Here is a 25917-nt window from a genome sequence, read left to right as displayed (position 1 = left end):
TCCCATAGTTTGTCCTCTCACCCATTGAGTTTTCGGGCCCCTGGGTGTGGGGACCCACCACTCTTAACTATTCTGGCCACTTAATCTGGTGGGCAATAGGAGCGAATTGCCTGCCTTATCTTGCTTGGAATAGCACTCATTTGCCCAATGGTTGCCTTTACCGCATCAGGACACAGTCCTGGTTGGCGTCCCGATTGTCTGTTCTAGTACATTCCCTTTTCATGTGACCTTCTCCACACTTAAAACATTTTCGTCCTAGCCCGTTCCTTGGAATGACCTTCCATGCCCTCCGGGCTAGCTTACTCACTTGCTTCAGAACCTCATTAGGGCAACTAGCCTGAGCCTGTTTGTCGTTAAAAGCTCCTAATCCTTGTTCCAGGCTGGCTGACCGTTCCTAGCGTTAGCATGGGCCTGCGCCCTCGCGAGCTCTCTAAGCCGCGGACTAGAGGAGGAAGTCTCCCCCACCAAGCACGGCCTTGGAGCCAGTTTGCAGCAACACGGGGGGAACTCCCCTTATGGGCAAATGTGCCAAATAAGGGGGTGCAGAAGGAAGGGGTCTCTCATCCTCCCTATCTCTCTGTCCCGACCCAAGTTGGTCCTCTGTCTCCGTCCTCTTTGTCTCCGTCTAGGCTCCCAGATTGAGATTGTTTCCTCTAGTAAGTCAGCCCCTTCATCTAAGAGGGCTGCTATTTCCTCCGAGTCTTTATGGAGAGCTTGGTCGATCAGTTGCCATAACCTAAGGACTTCAGGCGATTTCTCTGCTGCCCTCAGTTGTCTCCCGACCCCAGGCCATGGTTCCTGTTCTACCTCACCCTTTTACAGCGGCCGCTTTCACGGGCGTCCCCGCTTTTTTTTTTTTTTTTTTAGAAAAACTTGGTTGTCGAGGAATTCCTTTTTTTCCGCGTACCAACCCTAGACTTTACTGCCTAGACTCCCGTGTTTTCCACGCATTCTAATTTTTTCTTTCCTGTTTCCAGTGACCGGCCCGACTATCTGAGTCACGGCACCATTTGTGGGACCCTCGACAGCGAAGGTCCAACATAGTCACGACACGGTCACTGTTCATCGGTTCTCAAGGAACTTTTACTTGTGGGAGTAAAAGGAAAGTGGGGAGAGGAGAAAAGAGGGGCTGCAAAAGCGGCCGCTGGCAATGGCGGCCGCGCCCCGCCCAGCTCCCAGTGTCCCTTTATGCTGATATCGTCCAATCAGATGAAAGGGCGCGTATAGCCTCAGGTCATTTGTTTCACCTGGTTCTTCCTAGTTGTTTATGCAGAGTCCATTCTGTTTCATCTGTTTCACCTGGCTGTTTTCGTAGGCCTTGTGGTCGACCGATTGCTGCAAACTATGCAGATAAGGAGGTTCTCACAAGTGGCCAGCCTGCGGTTCCCCACAGTTGAGCAAAATAAAGATTAGCTCTGTCCTCATGGGGCTAATGTGAGTGAGGGGAGATTATTTAAATGAGACACAGAAACAGAGTGCTGGGGAGTGTTATAAAGAAATGTGGACCCTCTATTGGGGATTTGAACCTGGCCAGGGTAAGGACTGGTGGACAGACTTTGCCGAGCAAGTGATATCAGCTGGCTCTCCCTTAACCGAGATGGGGGAGGATCCCAGGCTAACTAACCTCATTACCACAGTTGGGGTCTAGCCTGGGTGATCCTCTGGGGTTTATGAAGGGACCATGCAGGGGTTCCAATCTTCCAGTTACTCAGGAACAGATGACAAACTGTCAACATCAAGATGTTCTTTCTTATGCCTCAAGTTCACGGCCCACCTGGCCTCTCCCCATTCTCCATTTTCAAGGAGAAACCGCTGGTTTCTGCCCTTTTCAGGCTACACTCGCATTGACAAAAGCAGCACATATTGTGTAGTTGAAACAGCCACTTGTATCAGGCCTTATCAAAGGCCCATGTATCAGGCCAACCTCAATTCAAATTCTAGTCATGCAAGTTTCGGGCTGTGGGACTTTAGATAATATACTCACTCCTCAGAATTTGTTTTCTCAGCTCAAAAGTAGGAGTCCACAATCTACACCGCAGTGTTGTTGGGAGTATTAGTGAGACAGATATGAAAGTGTCTGGATCAGAGTAGCACCTCAGTAAGTATGAGCTCTCCTCTAGCTCATTGGGTTCACTAGGATACTGTGTACATGAAACTCCCTCATGGAGATGACCCTCTACTGCAAAGTTATCTCCACACCGTGCACGTCCCAATTTTTTTTCCAAAGATTTTAAAGTTGAAGTTACAGAGAGAATGAAACACAGACACGGGGTCTTCCACCCACTCTTCCCTGCCCCAGATGGCAGCAAAGACCAGGGCTGGGCCAGGCTGAAGCCAGGAGCTTCAGTCAGGTGGTATAGGGGCCCAACAGTTGGGCCATGTTCTGCTGCTTTTCTTAGGCCATTAGCAAGGAGCTGGATTAGAAGTGAAGCAGCTGGGTCATGAACTGGTGCCCATACAGAGTGCTGGCATCGCAGCTGGCATGTTTACCTGCTAAGCCACAATGCCTGCCCCAAAGTCCAGATTCTTAACCACAGGCTGAGGGCATAGCCCTGGCGAGGCTGGAATACTGATGGCCTCAGAGGGATCAGATAAGATAGTCTTAACTGGAACAAATCCATTGTCATCATTGCCAGGAAAATGGTACTCCAAGTTGGAGAACTACTGACTTGCTTTAAAATTTTCTTGGTGTCCAGGTTATCTTAGATGCTTGAGACTACAAGTGTTTTGGACTTCAGAAGTTTTTGAATTTTGGAATATTTGTGTATACATACATAAAGTATGTTGGGGATGGGATACAAGTCTAAACACAAAATATATTTATGTTGCATTGTCACCTCATACACATAGCCTGAAGGTAATTTTATACCTATCTGCATTTGGGCTGTAACCTGTCACTCGATGTGAGATGTGGAATTTTCCACTGCAACACTCATGTTGACACTTTAGTTTGAGCTTTAAGAATTTAGGATTAGGAATGCTCAGCCTGTGTTAAGGTATGTTAGACATAAAGCACTGGATTCTATTTCCTCCGTGATGTATTGTTCTGTGGTCCATTTACACCACTATTCACACCAATTAAGGGATTCCTACAAGATACACTAGGGGTTTGCATAGTGAGCATACGGATAATTGAGAATCTCCAGATATTGCTTCGATTTTTCTTTTGGCTTTAAGCACTTTGACAGAAGATGGGCATTCTCCAAGTGCAGTCGGTCACCCTGGTCACCCTCGGTGACAGCTCACAGTTCATCAGCGTTCACTGCTGATACCTTCAAGGCTTTCGCTATTGGCCAGTGCCCTAATTGTTGCAGATGATAGTGAAATGGACAACAGAGTTAGATATCACTAACCAGCAACTACTGGGCTCTGAATGTGAGAATCTGTAGTTTGTCAAGTCTGTCCTGAGGGCAGAGTGCTGGGGATGCAGCTGTTACTGTTAATATGGAAATTGTTGACTCAAAGGCAGATAAAAGACACTGGTATACAGTGTGAAATGTCTCTATTCCACTTCTTCTGACTTAATACAGCTCTTCCCTGGTGATTATCTTTTTTAATTTATTTAAGGAAAAGTGCAGATACTGAGCTATCTCAGCTAATTATTGAAACAGACAGGTAACTCCTTTCTGGGAGACATTTAATTTTCAAATTAGCTTTTTAAATGAGGTTATTAAGAAATAATACTTGTACTCAGAATTTTTAAATGCAGAGAAGTATAAAATAAGTTTCTACTTACTTTTCTTTGAATTCTCCATACTATTTTTCAGAATAACTTAATATATTTCCAAAAATATTTCTTATTGTTTGAAAGGCAAAGAGAGAGATAAACAGACTGAGAAAGATCTATCTGCTGGTTCACTCCTCACAGCCCACAACAGCCAGTGCCAGGCCAAACAGAAGTCAGGAACTGGGAACTCAATCTAGTTCTCCCTACATAGGTAGCAAGGATCCAAGTATTTGAATCATCACCTGCTGCCTCCCCAGGTGCACATTAGCCAGAAGCTAGAATTAGAAGCTGAGCCAGGACTCAAACCCAGGGACTTAGCACAAGTGGCATCTGAACTGTTGTGCCAAATACCTGCCACAGGGAGAGATTTCTTTTAAGATTTATCTATCCGGCCGGCGCCGTGGCTTAACAAGCTAATCCTCTGCCTTGCGGCGCCGGCACACTGGGTTCTAGTCCCGGTTGGGGCGCCGGATTCTATCCCAGTTGCCCCTCTTCCAGGCCAGCTCTCTGCTATGGCCCGGGAAGGCAGTGGAGGATGGCCCAAGTGCTTGGGCCCTGCACCCGCATGGGAGACTAGGATAAGCACCTGGCTTCTGGCTTCAGATCAGCAAGATGCGCCGGCCGCAGCAGCCATTGGAGGGTGAACCAACGGCAAAAAGGAAGACCTTTCTCTCTGTCTCTCTCTCTCTCTCACTATCCACTCTGCCTGTCAAAAAAAAGTTAAAAAAAAAAAAAAGATTTATCTATCCAAAGGCAGAGCAATACAATTCCCAAATAGCCACAATGATACATGTACCAATGTTTGTGTGTTGGTATGTCTCCTTTTATTAAAAACAAAAAGAGAGATATTATTCTGTATCTTGAACTTTTTTCCTCTGAAGATCTTTTGCATTAGCACATCCATAGATACTCCTCATTCTTTTTCTATTATGTCTAATGTGTGTCATCTTGGGGGTATTTCAGCTGACCCCTTGAGTGCCTACTATTACTTACCCAGGATCCTTGAAGTCATGACCCACCACCCCTTTCCTCTCATCTCATTCATCTCTTTGCCCACATGCAGAACACAAGCCCATCTTAACTAATCTCCTGTAGGAAATAGCATGACCAAGAGGCATGCCTCCACTGATTTCAACACTGTATCACATCTCAGGAATCTCTCCTGCCGAGAAGTCTGCAGGAGTAGTAAAACATCCAGTAAAATAGCCAAATTAGTGTTTAAGAAAAAAATAACTTCTCAGACTAATAACATGAAAAAACACTCAATGTTGCTCACAATTAAAGAATTACATTTGAAATCAGTAATATATAAAGTTTTAACAGATTAGAAAAAAATCAGTTTGATAATATGCAATGCTGATCAGGATATCAGACAATGGGCATTCTTGTATACTGTTGGTGGGAAAGAAATGGGTGTGATCTTTGGAAATGGCAATACATCAAATTTTAAAATGCACGTAGCTTTTGAAGCAGCAATGTGACTTGTGGAGATTGCATGGACATACAAGTGTTAAAAATACATATATAGGCCGGCGCCGTGGATTAACAGGCTAATCCTCCGCCTTGCGGCACCGGCACACCAGGTTCTAGACCCGATCGGGGCGCCGGATTCTGTCCCGGTTGCCCCTCTTCCAGGCCAGCTCTCTGCTATGGCCAGGGAGTGCAGTGGAGGATGGCCCAAGTGCTTGGGCCCTGCACCCCATGGGAGACCAGGAGAAGCATCTGGCTCCTGCCATCGGATCAGCGTGGTGCGCAGGCCGCAGCGCGCCAGCTGCGGCGGCCATTGGAGGGTGAACCAACGGCAAAGGAAGACCTTTCTCTGTTTCTCTCACTGTTCACTCTGCCTGTCAAAAAATAAAAAAAAAAAAAATACATACATACATACATTCAAGAGTGGTAATTATATCTTTTGTAATGTCCACTGAATGTGAATATATCCATATGGTGGAGTAATTGCAACTTTTTAAAAAGTTGATAACCAGATAGAGTGCACACGAGAACAAACAAACAATCTCCCATCCACAGGTTCACTCCCCAAATGTCAAAATTGTTGAGGCTGGGCCAAGAAGCTGAGAGCTGGGAGCACAATCCAAATCTCCTACAGGAATGGCAGGAACCCAATTACTTGAGCCATCATCACCGCCTCCCAGGGCCTTCATGAACTGAAGTGAGTAATTGAGCCTAGACACTGTGATGTGGGTCACAGGTATATAAACCACAGGTTAAACGCTGGTTCCAATAGTCAAATTTTTTACCACTATACCTGGAATATCATTTACATAATACTTTACAATACTCTGATGCTTGTATTTTCCACCTTAGCAGTATTTCTTAACTCCTCTCTTGCCCCAATTTTCTCTTCCTTCAGTTAAATAGGAACTGTAACTTTGATATCTAGTAAAGTTCTTAGGTCTGCTAATGAGACACTTTCTATAAATAAAATGCTTATGGCGCTGGTGTTCTGCCACAGCGGGTTAAAGATGCCACCTGTAACACCAGCATTCCATATCAGCACTGATTCAAGTCCCAGCTGCTCCATTTCTGATCCAGCTCCCTGCCTGGCAAAGCAGAATATGTGCCAGTTCTCAGGCCCCTGCCACCCATGTGGGAAACCTGGATGGAGTTCCTGGCTCCTGACTTGGGCTGGCTCAGCCCCTCCTGTTGTGGTCATATGGAGAGTGAACAAACAGTTCAAGGATCTCTCTCTGCAACTCTGCCTTTGAAATAAATAAATCTAAAAAATGATGTGCCAAGCATAGATCTTAGCCATAGTAGGTTCTCAATGGTTTATTATTAGAATATAATTTCAAATAATGTAACACACATTCTAAGATTAATCTGAGACAAAAATTCTTTGAATCTGCTTCTAGTACCCTGGAGTTTTCACTTATCATAGAATAAAATAAAATATCTACCAACTTTGTTATTTTCATGAAACAGGAAATGGGATTAAACTAACCTGAAACTACATAGAATCTGTAGAATTAGCCCCAGAGGTGAAATCCTCTACAGGCAAATTTCTTAAATCCTGAAAATGAAGCTTAAACCTCCCTATTTCTTAAAGTAACTGGTTCCCAGCGTCAGCTTCTCATTACAATCATCTGGGAAGTATTTATAAATAGTTCAGATATACACAATGGAATATTATTCAGCCATAAAAAAGAATGGCATCCAGTAGCAACATGGAGGGAACTGAAGAACATTAAGTAAAATGAACTAGGCACAGACAGATTCTGCATGTTTCTACTCATGTGGAAGCTAAAAACAGCTGATCTCATAGTAGAGAATAACGTCATGGTGACTGGGGGCTGGAGAGAGGAGAGAGGGAGGCTAGTGAGGGGCTGGAAAACAGGCACCAAAATACAGCCAAGAGGAGGAATAAGTTCTAGTGTTCCATAGCACAGTAGGCTGACTGTAGTTTAACATGATTGACTACATAGCTCAACATAACTAGAAGAGAGGAGTTCAAAGTCCAAAGAAATGACAATTCTATACACCATCACACTGTGCCACATAAATGTACAATCATACAATTATGTGCCAATTTCAGAAAATTTGTTAAGTATACAAATTTGTTCTTAGCCCTCCTCCCAGCCCCATACCCAGGGATTTTGAGTTCATTGTCTGCTGTTGGGGTTGGCTTTGATTTTTTTTTTTTTTTTACACCATGGAGTCAGCCTTGAGAGCCACAGTAACAGAGAGCTTCTTGATGGCTCATAAATGTTAGAGCAATGACTCTCAATATTGGCTGCATGTTAGAATTACCCATGCTGGGTCTTATCCCCAGAACTTCTGATCCAATTAATCTTGGGTATACCTGGTCCTCAGAACTTCTATAAATGTCTGCTAATACTGATGTGCATTCACTGTTGAATACAATCCTGAAAGCCTGCAATCTGTTGGGAAGTCTGAAATGAGGCTAAAGTATATTTATTATGACTAGATGCCCCAGGTGTTTGTGTGTTTAGTAGAGGCTAAGAAGGAGTTGGACTTAGAAACATCTTATAGATCCTCTTTTGTTGAAAGAGGATCTATATTTATTATCTATATCTTATTTGAACAAAAAGCTTTACCACTGTTGCATTGGTTGAATTATTTTTTTAAATTCTTGTTTTGAACTGATGGGTGTTTTACTATTCCAGCTAAACATTAGCTCTGTTTGTCTTTCTGGAACTAGCCAGAGCAAATGGTCTCTCATCATCTAGATGGCAAACTTTGCAATATTTGAGAAGAATGACAACACCTCCCTTAGCCTTCTCTTCTCAGGGCTATAGACACCCAATTTCTTTGGCACAAAAAAATAGCCGATTGCCTGTCAGGCTTCCCCCTCTTCCTGTGGGCCCTGTAGTTTCTCTAGAAACAAGAATGGCAGTTAAAGTATTACATTCTGTGACCCAGACATTGAATACTGACTAATGTAGCTAAAATAATGGGAAATTTATAAGCCGAGTAATAAGATGGTATTATAATGTTAGGATCCTCTATTAACACAGTTCATTAAGTGACCTGTTGGATAACCAACATTTGTAAAACTCTGCAATTCATAAAGCAGATATTCTCCAATTTGCTCCACAAAGAGCTCTGATCTACATCATTCTTATCATACTTGTTTTACTACAAACGCATCCGGGATCAGGGACCTTCCGCTATATGACTAAATTTAGTATAGTTGAGGTTGGAATACTAATTCAGGATTATTTGATATCAAACCTCATGTTATTTCATTTTGCTTTCCAGAGTGTATGCAAAGAGAATTAGGAAAAATTTAATACACCCTGAAAGCTGAAGTTGATTACTTGTTGGCTATTGCATATTAAATTCTGCAAACATTCTGTCTATGAAATTTGATTGATGGTAAATCCTTTGAAATGGGCGATTCTGGTTTGTAAACATTTGAAGGAAGAAACCAGCAGAGGGCAAGTGGCTATCTTAGGTCTTTGCAGCCTCTCTAGCCATTTCAAAGAGCTGTATTTAGTTGAATAACAATAGCCTCCCACTCTTTCTTTGTGTCAGGTGTACCGAAGGGCCTGAATTACAATGGTGTAAAAGAGCTCATCATGGCCGTTGATGGGGTTGTATCTGTGCACAGCCTGCACATCTGGTCTCTAACAATGAACCAAGTGATTCTCTCGGCTCACGTTGCTACAGGTGAGTGAGTTTTGTAAGTTATCCTGGACAAAATATAGTTGTTGTCCTGTAAAGTCAGCAACTTCCTCCTTTTTGTAGAGCTGCCCTCAATGTCTACTGCCTGACAAACAACTGTAAAATGTTTTGTGCTGCCAAGTGGCTTTAAAAAAACAACTCACTTGTTGATATTGTCATAACAATACCAATGACAACCCTGTAGCTGACTGCAGAAGGCAAAGAAGATTCAGAACAAAGGACTACAATGCCTCCCCATGGTCAACACCTTGGACTCTGCAAATTTGCCTTTCTCTATTCAGCTTGATGACCTATCAAATAGTAGAAAGAAACTCAGCATAAAATTGTAACCGAGTATCTCCTGTGTATAGGATGCTTTGCCTGACAGGCCTCATGATCAAAGTTCCAGCAAGCTGGGTTCCTTAGAGGGTGGTTAGAAATTCTGTAGCCATGTGAGACAAGGCTTTAGATATTGGTTTTATACTGGAAACTACTTTTCCAAGTAGAAGGTAATTTGTTCAAGACAAATTCTGGGGCTGGGAACACAGGAAGTGGGCAGTCTTTCCCTGCCTCAGGAAAGTGCTCAGGTCAAGGAGGACTGGTTAGGCTGCTAAAAAATGACTGGAGGCAGTTTGTAGAGGCAGGGGATAGGGACACCAGCAGTCGTTTCAGGACTGTGCTTTCTCAGACATCCTCATCTTCTCCAAGGGCTCCAATCTGGCTTCAGTGAATTCATAGCTTTCATGGCACAAATATTTCACAACAAATGGAAGAACATATAAACAATGAGGTTACTATGGGGGGGGGGGGAGATTTACAGCTTCCTGTTACCACTTGTGGTGGGAAGAAAAGAATGGCTGTGAGGACTGCTGCTCTAGGAAAGGTCTGTAGAGAGCTCTAAATGCTCTGGTTCCTGCGACTGGCCTGGATATAAATTCTAATTGAATAAAAGACAGCCACCCAGAGACCCCTGGGCAGTGGTGAACAAGACTGTAAGAAACAATAGGTCTCTCTTGGCCCTTTCCAGGGATTTTCTTCCCTTCCATATTCATCTCCTTGGAGTGCCAGACGCCAGAGGTAACTGGGCAGGAGAATTCTGGTGGTGATGGGCTCCTTTGCTGCACGAGAATTTGCGCCTGCCTTTCGTGTGAGAACATAGTTGTTGGTCACAGTCAATGTGGCGATTGCTGTGCCTGGGCCCCACCCCTCCATGTCAGAGGCAGAGCACTTGAAGCTGGAGGCTCAGTAGTCATTCCTGTTTGTGCAATCAGTGCTAATCTTACTGTGGTTCTTTATCAACAGCAGCCAGCTTGGACGGCCAGGTTGTTCGGAGAGAGATTGCTAAAGCTCTCAGCAAAAGCTTTGCTGTGCACTCCCTCACCATTCAGATGGAATCTCCCACCGACCAGGACCCTGACTGCATTTTCTGTGAAGCCCCCCAGGACTAGCTCAGGCACTCTGTCAGCTTCCCTCATTAGATACGCTTTGTACTTGCTGCTTTGCAATTTCTGTAACATACGAAATAAGAATTCAAAGAAAGAAATTTGAGAGAAACATGACACTGTGCAGTGTACCCCTTTACTCTTTATTTAGCTCCATCCACTTTGAATGAAGATGCATTCAGATCCATCAATCAATTGGATTATATACTCATCAGTGGCTGTGTTTAATTAGAGGAATGTGCGAATAGATTATTTGTTAACTGGGGCTGAAAGAGCAGCTGTTTGTAACCACAGGCAATAAATGGTTCATGTGCCATGAATAATGCATCCTGGGAAGGTGTGGTTAAAGTTGAACTCAGAAAAGTCTTATCAGGAATCAATGTCAGGGACAAAAAGAAAGGGGCCACAGAAAGTTTACGGAAAATGTGCATTATTTTTTAATTCCATGTATCCATGGACTTAGAGATCCCTGCATAGTCACAAGATTCCTCTGAAACATGTGAAGCAAAAATTGGAACAGCAGCCAAGATAGGAAAAAAAGAACTCGGGGTCTAACTCCCCATAGAACTTGACTCTCTCATCACTTGTATTGTGTGACCTGGGGCAATATCTATTGGATTCCTATCAACATCGCTATTCACAAAATGGGGGGGGGGGGGATTCCTTCTCTCAGCCTTGCATGCAAATTATGTTGTAATGTTTGAAATTGTTGAATTTTACTTCTCTGGAAAAAAAGTTGTGGACAAAAGTTATGAAATTGCTGCTTTTTGAGTGTTTTCATTTGGTAAACCTAATAAAAGAAAATAAGGAAGCAGAGTACTAAAATCTATCTCAGGTCACATAGAAAATCATTTAGTGGGGCCGGCGCCGCGGCTCACTAGGCTAATCCTCCACCTTGCGGCGCCCGCACACCGAGTTCTAGTCCCGGTCGGGGCGCCGGTTCTGTCCCAGTTGCCCCTCTTCCAGGCCAGCTCTCTGCTGTGGCCAGGGAGTGCAGTGGAGGATGGCCCAAGTGCTTGGGCCCTGCACCCCATGGGAGACCAGGAGAAGCACCTAGCTCCTGCCATCGATCAGCGCGGTGCGCTGGCCGCAGTGCGCCTACCACGGCGGCCATTGGAGGGTGAACCAACGGCAAAAGGAAGACCTTTCTCTCTCTCTCTCTCACTGTCCACTTTGCCTGTCCAAAAAAAAAAATCATTTAGTGAAAGAATACAGATATGAACTCTCAGATTTTGAATAATCTTTATGGAGCACTAACTATTGTCCAATAACTGTACTGGGCTATTTAGCGGTGTTGCCTCATTTCATTTTAATGACCATTTGGGAAGTTGGAACTAATGCCATTATTGTCTAGACAAGAGCATAATACTCAAAGAGTTTGACTAATCTAACCAATGTTATTTATTCAGTCATTCAAAAAACAATTTTTGATGCCAGCTGTGGCTGAGCATGGGTGAACCAAGCCAACATGACTTTTACCATCACGTAGTTCTTCCTATTTTGATGAAAAACATGCTGAAGTGTATACTATGAGTAGTGGCAAGTGATAGGAAGGAAGAGAGGCTGATTTAGATAGAAGGTCCATAGAATGTCTATGAATTGAGATCTGAACAAAAAGTAGATGCTAGCCAAGCGAATTGTAGGAGAAAGCATATTTTAGAAGAAACAGCAAGAGGGGCTGGAGTTGTGACATAGTGGGTTAATCCATAGCCTACAATGTTGGCATCCCATATGGGCACCAGTGGCTTAAAATACAATCCAACTCCCTCCTAATACTCCTAGAAAAGCAGGGGAAGTTGGCTCAAGTGCTTGGGTCCCTGCTATCCACATGGGAGACCTTGATGGAGTTCCAGTCTCCTGACGTTGGCCTGGCATAACTCCAGTCAGTCATCACAGGCATTTGGGGAGTGAACCAGCAGATGAAGATCTCTATCTGTCCCTCCTCTCTTTGTAACTCTGCCTTTCAAACAGATACATAAATATGTGCATACAAATAGCAGCAGCAAGAACATGAATTTATACCTGAAGACAGAACTTGCCATACTTGAAAAAAATCAAGGAAGGGCCTTGTGGACTAAGAGTACTAAGTAAGGGGGTGAGTTAAAGGACATAAAGTAGGAGACAGAAGCAAGGCCAAGTCAGAAATTGGTAGAAAGCAAGATCTATTTTGTCCAAAGACCAATTTATGCTTTCTTTTAGAACATCTTTTTTTTTTTTTTAGAACATCTTTTCAAATGTTCCGTTTTTCAGTTCAAGTAGTTTGTATTGACATGATTTATTATTTCAGAAGTGCAGGCAAAAGATGATTCTGCAATCTTCAAAAGGAAGGGATGGATGAATTGATGAGTTTAAAAGCAAAGGACTAAGAGTGCTTCTTTGAGATATCTGGTCCATCACTGGACAGGTAACATTGGACTTGATGCTGTCTACCCAACAGTCTGGCTAAGGAAAGAAAATTTGAACTAATTGAAATGGTTATGGTCTGTTCTTTCAAAATTCTTGCTCTGTAGAGCTGGAGTTATACTATTAGAAAATAGGGATATGACATTTCCATTTTGGCATAGAAAATTAATTAATTTGAAAAAAAATTATGTAGGTTCTCTGTCTTTAATGTGCTGTACATTGCTATTTAATGCTATAATTAGTAATCCAATGGTAGTTTTTTTTCAATTTATGTTGCTATATGGGCAAAATGTTGAAATCTTTACCTAATATATACTAAACTGATCTTCTGTATACAAAGAGAATTGAAAATGAATCTTTACATGAATGGAAGGGGAAAGGGAGTGGGAAAGGGGAGGGTTGCGGGCGGGAGGGAAGTTATGGGAGGGGGGAAGCCATTGTAACCCATAAGCTGTACTTTGGAAATTTATATTCATTAAATAAAAGTTTAATAAAAAAAACAACAACAACAAGTAGAAAAAATTCTAGATAGAGGAGTTCACTGAGAGGCAGAAAGAAATAACAATAGAATATTAACAAATGTAATTAAGCACAAGTTGAAAATAGTGAGCAAAAATTATAAAAATAAGTAAACTAAAAGACTAATTTGCCAAAATGCAGAGAAAAACAACAAAAATAGCAAAATGACAAGAAATAGGAAAATGCATTTGAGCAGAGAAGAGATGCAAAAGTAAGAGTTTCCTACAGAAGAAAATAAACTTAAACTGAAACAGAAAAATATAAAATATATAATTGGAAAAAACTTTTCTGAGCTGAAGTAATCACATATTATAAGACTGGATAAAAAATACTGAAAAAAGACTAAAAGCTAGATATAAACCATGAAGATCCTACATTTCAAGCATATAGAGAAAACATCTCAATGGCATTCAGGATAGAAGTGAAACACTGGATGACAGGAAACCAAAATCAAATGAACCTCAGACTTCTCTTTCACAGCACTGAAAGTCATTACAAGAGGCAGATTTACCAGGAAATCAGTAAAGTTCAAACTTCAAAACCCCCATTTAGGATGGGAGCGTCGGCAGGAGGGAGGTTAGGGTAGGAAATATCACTGTGTTACTAAGTCTGTATACATGAAATATATAAAATTTGTATATCTTAAATAAAATTCTTTAAAAAAAAAAAAGAAAATAGGGATATGAAAGAGGAGACTTAGCCAGTGCTGTGGTGCAGTAGGTCAATCCTCTGCCTATGGTGTCAGCATCCCTTATGGGCACCGGTTCTAGTCCCAGCTACTCCCCTTTCAATCCAGCTCTCTGCCATAGCCTGGGAAAGCAGTAAAAGATGACCCAAGTGCTTGGAAGAAGCTCCCGGCTTCAGATTGGTGCAGCTCTGGCTGTTGTGACCATTTGGGGAATGAACCAGCAGTAGGAAGACCTTCCTCTGTCTCTCCCTCTCACTGTCCGTAACTCTTCCTCTCAAAATATTACAAAAAGAAAGACTGAAGGGCCTGGGTCAGTTAGGAAACTCCATGGTAGAAAAATGAACATGAGAGGGAATTAGAAATTGTGGTTTCCACCCCTTCTGCTTCCTTGCAGATCTGATCTTAGCTGGTTCAATTTCTTTGATGTTCAGAGTCCTAGGAGTTTGTCCAAATTACATGGGATAATAAATGTGAATAGTAAGGTTTTCTGAGTCTAAGTATATGCTCAGTAAATGTCCTACCCAGAGCTTTTCAACCTCAGCACTATTCTCACTTGGGACTGGATTATTTGTGCAGAACATTCCTGTGCACTGTAGCATGATTAGCAACATCCTTGGGCCCCACCCACTAACTCCCTGTTATACCCCCTATGCCTGGTTGTAACAACCAAATGCACCTAACACCCAGGCATGCAAATACATGCAATCCTACAGGTTATAAGGGAAGAAGCGAGGTGACATAGCATGTGTCTTGGAGCCTGGATAGCTGATTTTAAACAAGAAGCCAACAGTATAAGAGGTAATTTGTGAATGTTCCTTTCATGCAGGATCTATTTCTTATTTATTTTCAGGTTCTCCATGAAGGTGGTACGTGTACTTAATACAAATTGACTAGGACATTCATTGTTCTAAGTTTTACTCCTAGAAAAATCACCGTTTTACAGCTGGGACACACACTCTTTCTTTCTTGCCTCCTTCATCAAGAAACTTAGCCGCAGTATATTTCCTTGAACCAGGCCCAGGCCTGGTTCTCTCTTGTTCCAACTCCTGAGCTGAGCAGATAAATTAGACTAAGGTCTTCTATACAGATCTGCCCATCCATCTCTTCCTCTCACTCCCTCCTTGTGCAGGGAAGATTGAATGTCCTGGTCTTAAGATTTAGATTTAAATAGTAAGAAAAGAAATAGGCAGCTCAGTTTGACCTCCAATCTAGGCTGTGCATTTCAAGTCATGAACTATTTCACTGGGTTATTGGATCCTGACTCAGACATTAGCCAAGTAGTATTTTGATGCACATTTTGTTATTTTTGCGTGGAAAATTTTCTCAGAACCCCTGTAGGGAAAAGGGAAATTGGCAAGACAGGATTCTATCATTTAGAGTGCTTGGTCATTATGACAATATTCTAGTACCATTCAAACTTCAGCCTTCACCTCCAATAAGGATAGAGAACTGATTGTAAGCTCCTTTTGAATGCCTAACTCTGGTGGTGAAATATCCACTAGGCAGTTAGAAATTTGGTTACCAACTTTAGATCATTTCTTGGGATATTTTTCCTAGACTGAATTTGGACATATGTGTGAATATATAGAGAGGTCTTTTACAACTGATATTTATTTCCTTGTCACATTCTGGCAAAAAAAAATACAAAACTCCTTTTAAAAAATAATTCTAACCTGTTTATTCCAAACCTTTATAATCACTAGTCAAATGAAAACATTTTCACCTACCAAAGGGCCCAAGCACTAGGATCAGCTAAGGAGTGCTGTTGCAGATATCCAGAGACCCACAAACATCCAAGTTGACTCCAACGTTGGTGCCACAGGTAGTTTAGATATATATCTGTGAGAAGTTAATCAATTCATTCCCTTCACTAGCACGATCTGAGTGTCTGCTTTGTGCTAGGCATTTTTCTTAGCACAGAGCTAGCAAGAGGAATTGGACACAGTGAGTGTTTCTCAGCCCTGATTGTAGTGCAACACCCTCCTGTGGGGAGCAAAGATGTGCAAGTTCATATCCTGGCAATTAGAAGTCAACAGGTCTGGTCTGAAACATGGGCTTCTGTATTTTTCTTAAGTTACCCAGAGATGGTTCTCAAGAACAGTCAGAGTCAGGAACAATCTCAACTGAAGATTTCACTAAATGACATTTTGTATTATATATGCAGAGTTACGTAGGCATTAAATATATAAATTATATACAATTATACATGGAGTTTATCCAGACACATGAAGAGCAGTCCAAAGGGAAGACTGAGTGTAAGGTCCTTGATGTTTGTCCATTAGTTTTTAATTTGAAAAGCAAAATACTAGGCCGGCGCCGTGGCTCAACAGGCTAATCCTCCGCCTTGCGGCGCCGGCACACCGGGTTCTAGTCCCGGTCGGGGCACCGATCCTGTCCCGGTTGCCCCTCTTCCAGGCCAGCTCTCTGCTGTGGCCAGGGAGTGCAGTGGAGGATGGCCCAAGTGTTTGGGCTCTGCACCCCAGGGGAGACCAGGATAAGCACCTGGCTCCTGCCATCGGAACAGCGCGGTGCGCCGGCCGCAGCGCGCTACCGCGGCGGCCATTAGAGGGTGAACCAACGGCAAAAGGAAGACCTTTCTCTCTGTCTCTCTCTCTCACTGTCCACTCTGCCTGTCAAAAAAAAAAAAAAAACATATAAAAAAGAAAAGCAAAATACTGGTGGAAAACTAACCTCTCAACTCTGAATTTTAAGACAGTGTGGTGGTTGGTTTGTGTGTGCATGTGTGTGTGTAACATTACTGCAAAACATTGTAGAGAACAGGAATTACGTCTTATGCAATTTTTATGTCATCATCCTGTAGTAGGGTGCTGAAAGCCTAGAGGGGATTCATGATTTTGAAGGCAATGACTCTGGAGCTATTCATGGGTCTTGTCATTATTTTTCATTTACATTTGTATTTTTCGGAAATGCTGTGGGCCAAGAAAACATTGACAGAGGTCACATCTGTGCCATCTCTGTGAATCAATCAGCACTGCTGAGACAGCTACTTAGCGCTCTGCTGACAGCTCACCCAGCTTAGTGGTGACAAATACACTTGTCCCCCACCTCAGTGAGCACGCCTAGGCACCCAAGCAACTCTAATCCTGGGTGCCTAATGTCTCATGCCACATCTGGCTCTCCAAACAGAAGGGGCTGTTCATACCAAATTATTTCTCCTGTTTCAAGGACCACTGAGTGATTTTGCTTTTCCATATTTTCTGCAGGATAGGGCCCTGATGACCAGATGACCTAGCAAATGCTCATGTTCTAGTGTAATTGTTTGCATTGACTTCCTTTGAAAAGCCATATTTAAATTTGATTTTATGTCAGAAACACACTGAACATCAGGTAACATAAGCAAGGGATATTGGTGTATCAACCTAAGGAATTACCTCATGGCTTCTAGTGATTACAATCATTTCCCTGACAGTCTACTTCTTTAGACCGATTGAAAACTCTGGATGGGAGATGCTTTTGTGGTGAGCTACGAGACAGTCTGCAATTGACACATAATATTTGTGTATATATGGGGTTCAGTATGATAATACAATAAATATATAGAATATACAATGATCCAATGAGAATAATTAACATTTCTATCTCCTTGAACATTTATCATTTCTATGTGTTGAGAATGAGGATTGTAAGATGGAAAAGCAGATGCCTCGGGGACTTAGTGCAGCATCCATCACCTGTGAAGGGCTGAGTCTCCCCTTGTCCCATCCTTGGCACTGCCAGAACTCCAGGCCATGGATGTTAGTGGCTTGGTATAGTAGAACTCTTTCCTGGGAGGCATTGTATTCTCTCTAGCTATCAAAACATTAATGACCTTCCATGTCTTCCAAAGTTAAGTACTTTATTCTTCTGAGTGTACTGAAATCAGGTCAACTTTATCATCACTCCCCATCTTTAATATATTTCTCTGTCATCTAGCATCCAGCTAAGATTTATCTAGGGTTCAGTAGTGATGTTAGGGGCTGTTTAAAAGAATTTATGTGTTCCATATGTTTGGTTACAGATGGGAAATGGGAATGTCAGAGGACAGGAAGGAAGGGATGTTTATACATTAAGCATCCGTTCAGAAGTTAGATTGCCCAAGTTTGAATCTTAGCTCTTCCCTTTATGAGCTCTGTGACCTCGAGCTAATTACTGAGATGCTCCGATTGTCTATTTCCTTCATAATAAAGCCTGTCTATTCAGAATTTAACAAAACAGGACACTTAACAGGTTTGAACCTGTGCATAGCACATATTAAACAATCAGTATATAGTAACTACTACTACTATTATACACAAAAGTGAGCATGTATATATGTGGGCACAAACACAGCATTTTAAATAATCAACTTATAAGAACTTCTGCATCATTGATTTTTGCCTCATAAACTCCTACAAAAGAGTAGCAAAATAATTGTTGCAGATAATGCTTTCTCTGAGATGGAGCTGAGACAGACACTTACACAGAGGGACTTATTGGTGAAGGAGTCATGGATTAAAAGGAATAGGAATAGTCAAATCCCTTTCTGAAAGTCTCCAAATATGACTTTTCTCTTTGAAGTAAAAGCTAGGTGAGTCATCCAGAGCACATTTATTAACAAAAAGTACAACTTTCTAGTTTAATGAAAGCAAAGTCATAAGTCTTCCAGGTCTTGCACTAGTCCTGTGAAATATGCCTACTCTGGTTTTCTTTCCTCCACCCCCTTTCAAAGCTCAGTTTGCTCTAATTAGTTGGATATCTTCTAATTTCTGAATAGTCAGTGGTGAATTTGGATCTTAATATCTGTTAGGTTTTGCAAGCCAACAACCTTTAATATATTGATGTCAAAAAGAAAAACATGCTTCCAGCCTTATACATTTTGTAGACTCCTGGAGAATGTTGTTCTGCAGTTCCATCGCACCCTGAAATATGATCCCAAGGATGCTGCAAAGAGACAAGCTTCATTCTCCTCAATTAGTCCTAAAGTGCCTTCAGGAAATGATTCTCAGCTCATCTCCCCGTGTTCCGTGTTTGGATCACAGGGCAATCTGTTTAAATGACTAATTACAGAAATCATTAAAGACACCAAGCAAATGTTGTCTTTGAAAATCCACTTCCCAGGTTTTACACGTCCTGCTCATCTTGACAGTGATGAGGCCGCTTAATGGGTCCAGCACAGGCGGATGTTAAAAAGAGAAAAAGGTGACCATATGCGGTTCAGTTTCCTAACTTTCAGATTTCACACTTAACGTTTGTCATTCTGTTACTGGGCACCTGTTTAAGTTCTATTTTAAAATGTTAATGTATGTTATTTAGAACAGAATCTGGGAAAAAAGTTGGGGTTAAGACATCTTTATCACCAAAATCATGGCAGAAAATGTGTTTCCATGATAGCAACAAGGACTCTAAGGAGAATGCAATCTTCCGCTCTTGATCTTGCATTGTGAAAAAAAAAAAAAAATTGGGGCAGCACATTGATCTAAGAGAAGTGAAAGATGATCTAAGAATTGGGGGCTCTTTTGAAATCATCCTCTTCATGGATGCGAATCCTCAATAGGGGACAAGGATGGTGATCAGAGGCAGTGGTAGCCCTTGACTATTGTAAAAACGAACTTGTGCTTCTTCGACCATAAAGGCCAGGAAGTGATGAGAGATGTCAAGCTGAATTGCACCCCTTTCAGGAGTGTCAATCAAGTCCTGGAGACAATGTATCAATATAATTGCCCTGTATTTCCTCTCTTCAAAGGGATACCCATTTGCAAAAACCATAATTGTCCTATTTACAACCATTAAAACCATATGGTTGTTGTACACAGTCTCATGGTACCATCAAATGCCATTTCCCTAGATCTGAAGAGTTAAGGAGTGTTTGGGGGTATTGCAGAAGAAGAAAGGGCACCAGCTGGACTGAAGATTGTAAACCATGGTGAGTTAACCTGTACAATGGAATTAGGATCAGATGTGAATTTAGGGTCTTGTTTGAAGTTAAACTGCATCTTCAAGTACGAATCAATAGAGATTTAATAAGGTAATGCCGATGCCCTGGGTATTTTCCAAACCCTCCCCAATTTTCAGAGATGAAAAAGGGATTTTGTTAGGCATACACTTTGGATTGATGTACAAGAATTTGTTATTGTCCTTTTCTCCACACTGAAACTGACTCTGGTGTGACAAAAGTCCATGATCAAAACAGTATGAATACTCTGTGTTGGTCTTCCTTTAGGACAATACTTTTTAATGGATAACTAATGGCCTAGAAGGATGAAGTCTGCTTTGGTTTTCATTTCTACCTTCTCTTAGAGTTGAACACCTTGCATCCATCTTTTGGAGAAAAGGACACTGCACATTTCCCTGCCTAGGAAGCTCTGGAATCATAAACACAAAGCAGACTCCCTTTCTGTTCAGTCTCCAGTCCTTTATAAACAAAGCTACAAAGAGAATGTTTCGGGATATAAGATTAGATAATCTTTCATGTTGACTAAAAAGGAAATTCTAAGAGATGCACTATGATCAAACACAGCTGATAAGGACACAGAATTATTTTCCTCCTCTTATTCTTTTGGTGGTTTTAAATGCCCTAGAATTTACCACTTATCTGTTAACCGGAGGTCTTTCTACCTGTGTATAAACATTTGCACAGGATTGATGCTTTGAGATACTTTTAAGCAGATCTCTAATGTATACCCTGAGGCTTTTTACTTATTTAATCCATGTATTCAATTCATTTAATATTTTTGCTCAATGGCATGCCATATGTAGTATTAGGGAGTATAGTATTGCTTTAGATAGGTTTATATTTGTCAATAAGAGTTTCATATTTGTCAATAAGTTTTATATCAGATTTAAAAATTACTGAGTTGCTGAACCACAGGGGTCCTTTAAAAAGCCCAATATTCATATACTAGGCATCAACGCTGAGAAGTAAACACACCTGCATTGCTTCCTCCGTGGAAAACATTCTATAAGGTTATTGCTCAGGTGCAATCAAATCATGGGATTAGTCACATTTCCTGATGTAATTTTCCTGTTGAAGACTTTGGTGACATATTTCACATCACTTTCCTTCTCTGATTACTTGAATCATTGTACCTGCCTTGCACAGTGGCAAATATTAGGCAGTGGTATGTGTCAGAATGGGGACGTTAGCTCTGGGATGAATCTCAGAGGTACGGATGAGAAATGTCAGAGGAGGGGCTATGTGTGGGGTGGGGTCCGATTGGGAGTTTGGTACTAGATCAGTTGAGTTCTTAAAAGCAAATATGTCAAAGAGGTATTTGCTTATAGTAGTCTGCAGGTCAGGAGCTAAGTCTGGGCTTCAGTTACGACAGTAGTAGTCTTGGAGGAGCCTCATAATCACCCAGGTGTCGGTGGTGTGAAGACTGTGTTCCCTTGTAATTACATCATCTGGAACACCTAGCTTCTGAGGCAACATAGGCAGAGGCTGAAGAGACACTGGCTTTTATCTGCATCTTAAACTTATCACCTATGGTGCCTTGAAGCCGATTGTTCACTTTTGTCAGACTCCATTGAGCAAAACAGATTAAGTAGCCCTAACCTAATTGACCGACATCTGTGAAATAGAGGAGAGCACATGGACTGTTGGTGGGGGGGATCAACTACCACTAATAGAGAGGGGAGGGATGCTAGAGTGGTGCACTTGAGTAAGTTACAAAGGATGGAGTCTAGTGCACAAGTAATGGACATGGCTCTAGATGGGATGGTTATACACAAAATATCTACTAGAACAATTGTGATGGTAGGAGGGTAGATATGTTGGAGGCAATCTGCCATTCTCTTCCGATTGCTTTATTTTTCTAAGTGAAGTAAGAAGTAAGGTCATCAGCTGAGTGCGACAATGAAGGGGAAGGCAATGGAGGAGCAAGAGTGGAGACTTTACTGGAAGTCTGATACCCTGATTGAGCCAGTTATTAAAATGTTGTCTCCTAGAGCCCAACTCTTACACTTGGCTTCATGATGCTAGGCCGGGGCCTGTGGTGAGAAATACAGATTTCTCATAGGCTAACTGCTGCTCGTTAGGAGGCCCCAGAGAGCGATCAGAAACCCAGGGGGAAGGAAAAGGAACTTTCTTCTTACTCTTTCCTGCTTGATCCTCTCCCAGTCCATGTTAAGCAAACAAGGTTTCTTCACCCTGGCAGCAGCAATGTATCCCCATTCCAGCCATGTTTCCAGTTCTCAGTTTACCCAACACTGGCAGAACCAGCCTCCTCATATCATACTATGCCAGAGAAATCACCAGCCTCCTGGACTCCTCTCCTGGAGTGCCGGCTCCCGGTTCCCTGGTGGCTGTCTCCAGGTTCAGATACCAGCATCAGTTGATCAGTGCCCTCTCCACGGAGGGTGGAATTTTAGCTACATTGGGAATTTACTCCCCCATGCTTCTGAAATTTATTAACCCCGACAAGTTCCAGGAGTATAACTGCTCTTTGCAATTCTCTTTATTATTTCAGTGTTCTCTCTTTGCCTTTTAGTTCTGCACTCCCTAGCTGAAAATTTTATGTGAAATATAAAGATAACTGAGTCATATCATTAGCCTGTCAGAGTATCTGCAAGCTGGTCAACCATTCTAAACCTCAGTTTTATTCTTAGTAAAGGAATTAGTACCCATTTCTGGGTAGTTGTGAGGATTAAATGAGAACCTGCCTGTGAAACATACTGTCAGCAGTGCATTGTGCTGAAAGTTCTTCTTTTGAGAATCCGAACAGATGGTCCCTCATCCAGAAAGCTCACCCTGACAGTCTGCCCACTGCCAACCACCCAATCTCCAGAGCTACTTTTCAACCACTTTTTGTCCTTTCTGTCATGATTTTTATCTTTTTCCCCTCCCTAAACAGTGAATTTCTGATTATCTTTGAATACTAAGACTTAGCACAGAGCCTTGGACTATTAGCAAACTGCTTTATCTAGAAGATTTCAATAGTCATCCATAAAAAACTGAGGTACCTTAGTCCTTTGATATGTTTTATTGTAAATAACAGGTTTCTTTGTTTAGACCCTAACCCCCGGTTCTAATACAAGAGCTGCATGGCTCTGGCCACATAATAAAGCAGATTTTTATTTCCTGACAATAAAATGGGGATAATGACATCATATAATAAGTTTATATTAGATAATCATTAGGTAATCTTTAATAATTAGATAGTTAATGTGACACTCATCTCAATGGCTGGCATATAGCATGGACTGAGAACAAAGTTTTTTGCGTGGGGCCAGCATTGTGTTGCAGGGGGTTAAGCATATCATAACAGAGCTCCCATTGAAATTTTACCTGTTCCACTCCCAATCCAGCTCCATGCTATTGTTTCTGTAAAATCAGAAGATGGCCCACCCAAGTACTTGGGCCCCTGCCACCCACAGGTGCAACCCAGAGTGAGTTCTAGGCACCTGGCTCAGTGCTGAATTTGCACCCATCTGGAGAGAGAACCAGCGATGCCATTCTCATTCTCTGTTACTCTGCCTTTCAAATGATAAAAATCTTTTAAAAAATGAAAGAGAAAAGGAATTTTTTTTCTTCTCTTCTTTTCTTCATGTTGTTAAACAGGAAATTACAGACCATATGATATGATCATAGAAGGTATGGGTTCTTAAAAAGAAATATTGACCTTGTCTAAATATGATCAGAGTCAGTGAACTCTAAAGGCTTCCATAGCCTTGGCAACTCATGACAAGAGCCTAGGGTGATTACTGATGCCATAAACAAGAGTGTCAATTTGTTAAGTCAACAACAGGAGTCACTGTGCACTTACTCCTCATGTAGGATCTCTGTCCTTAATGTGCTGTACATTGTGATTTAATGCTATAACTAGTACTCCAACAGTATTTTTCACTTTGTGTTTCTGTGTGGGTGCAAACTGTTGAAAACTTTGCTTAATATATACTAAACTGATCTTCTGTATATAAAGATAATTGAAAATGAATCTTGATGTGAATGGAAGGGGAGAGGGAGCGGGAAAGGGGAGGGTTGCGGGTGGGAGGGAAGTTATGGGGGGGAAAGCCATTGTAAAATTTATATTCATTAAATAAAAGTTAAAGAAATATTGATGGACTTATTTGGAGAATCAAATGTTAAATATATGCCATAATTATTTTTCTGGCCTATGTCAGGGTTTTTAAAATGAGAGGTACTTGAGTAAAAGGAGAAATATTTTAAGAAACTGATAGAAATAAATAGGAGGTAGAGAAGGTAAAATATTTAAAAAGGAATTTTATAAAAATGGGGATGAATGGGTAGGACAGTCATGATGCAAATATGTAGGGCTTGGCAATATTTGGTAGGTATTTATGATAATCTGAATTCAATGTTAATACATGTAAAAGGCTTTGTATAGTACCTTGATATGCTAGGACATTATTCCAGATAAAGAGAAATGCAAATTCCTTTCCAATTACTCAGAAATAAAATAGATTGGGAGAATAGGGTAGAGAATCATGTGGGTGGAACACAGGATCGGGGTTGGGATAATGTAATAAAATTTTTCTATAAGTTTTATATATCCTAGAAGGAGAGTATTGAAATAATATAAGGTAGAATAATATATGGCCATTTTCATTGATAATGGACATAGTCAGAGATGTATGTAGCTGAGATACTGCTACCAATGGAGGGAAGAATGTAACTCATCATCTAGTGAAGACTTGATGACTGCCCATCCCATTTTGTGCCAGGTCCTGAAGTGGACACAGGGATCCCGAATGACAGCACTTAGATTCCTGTGGGGAAAGTGAATAATCAACCAATCAGAGCCCCAAAAGACAATTTCAGATAGGGTCCGGCGCCATAGCACAGTAGATTAATCCTCTGCCTGTGGCACTGGCATCCCATATGGGCACCGGTTCTAATCCCAGTTGCCCCTCTTCCAATCCAGCTCTCCGCTGTGGCCTGGGAAAGCAGTAGAAGATGGCCCAAGTCCTTGGGCCCCTGCACCAGCATGGGAGACCAGGAAGAAGCACCTGGCTCCTGGCTTCGGATTGGTGCAGCTCCGGCTGTTGTGGCCATTTGGGGAGTGAACCAATGAAAGGAAAGCCTTTCTCTGTCTCTCCCTCTCACTGTCTGACTACCTCTCAAAAATCTTTAAAAAAAGACATTTTCAGATAGTGTTAAGCAGGAAGAATAAAATGAAACAAGATGGTGTGGTAGTGTTGGGGGTAGATAAGAGGAGACTGCTGCCTATAGAGGATGCTCCACACAGGTCCTTTATGAGGAGTGACACCTGGGCTGATCCTGACTCTTAGGAAGGAGTCAGCTATGCAAAGTGGTAGAGAAGTGAGGACAGCATGTGTAAACACCCAAGGTAGAAGAATGTGGCCTCCTTAAGGAAAACAAAGTTGGAGTGCCAGATCACATGAGCAAGGGGGAGAGGGCTGGAAGAGGCGGGGCCAGTGAGGCTGGGATGGGGGAAATGCTTAGTGAGTCATTGCTAGGAACAAGAGCTCTCCAGTGGATGAAAGGGGAAACCATAGTAGAGGGTTGACATCCTGCAAAAAACATTTTCAAATTCAAAGATTTACCAAGTACCCAACAACCTTATAAAGAAATGTTTAGTTAGCTAATTGACATTTGTTATTAAAACATAGAAAGCAAAGTACTGCATGGAGAAGCATAACTCACAGCCAGAAGGATCCTCAGGTGGAGAGGTGGGGGAGGGGCGATGGTTAACCCCAGTCCCTGTTCCTGAGATATGTCTCTTCAGAGACTTTCTGCCATCTGTTATCACTAACACTTAACAAGGCTGAAATAAAAATCAGTCTTTCCCCGCTTTTGTTTGTTTTCATTTTAAAGGATGATTTTCTTCTCTGGGTCTTCAGAAGCTGTCATTTTCCTTCATTCAGTCACCATGGTGCCCAGATGGTCTAAGTTATTGACCCCAAGACTCCTATCCTTTCTACATCTGCCCTAGGACAAGCTTGGCCTCCTTCCAGAGTGAATTTCCATATTCACTGACCAAGTACTTAGTGCAATACTCCTTTACAAGCCTTCCCCAGCAGCTGGTAACCACCATTAT

At 41.9% G+C, this 25917-nt stretch overlaps 1 protein-coding gene across 1 annotated transcript in view; it reads left to right on the top strand.

The window, feature by feature from the left end:
- Positions 1-10317, top strand: part of SLC30A8 (solute carrier family 30 member 8) — a 52036-nt gene extending 41719 nt beyond the window's left edge. Inside the window, 2 exon segments of the mRNA XM_062189467.1 lie at positions 8741-8875; positions 10172-10317. Of these exon segments, the coding sequence (XP_062045451.1) occupies positions 8741-8875; positions 10172-10317 (281 nt within the window).
- Positions 10318-25917: the final 15600 nt, after the last annotated feature.

The sequence above is a fragment of the Lepus europaeus genome, chromosome 4 (genome assembly GCF_033115175.1).
Source record: "Lepus europaeus isolate LE1 chromosome 4, mLepTim1.pri, whole genome shotgun sequence".
Classification (NCBI taxonomy): Eukaryota; Metazoa; Chordata; class Mammalia; order Lagomorpha; family Leporidae; genus Lepus; species Lepus europaeus.
The sequence above is the reverse complement of the archived record's forward strand: the minus strand, read 5'-3'. Positions and strand labels throughout refer to the sequence as shown.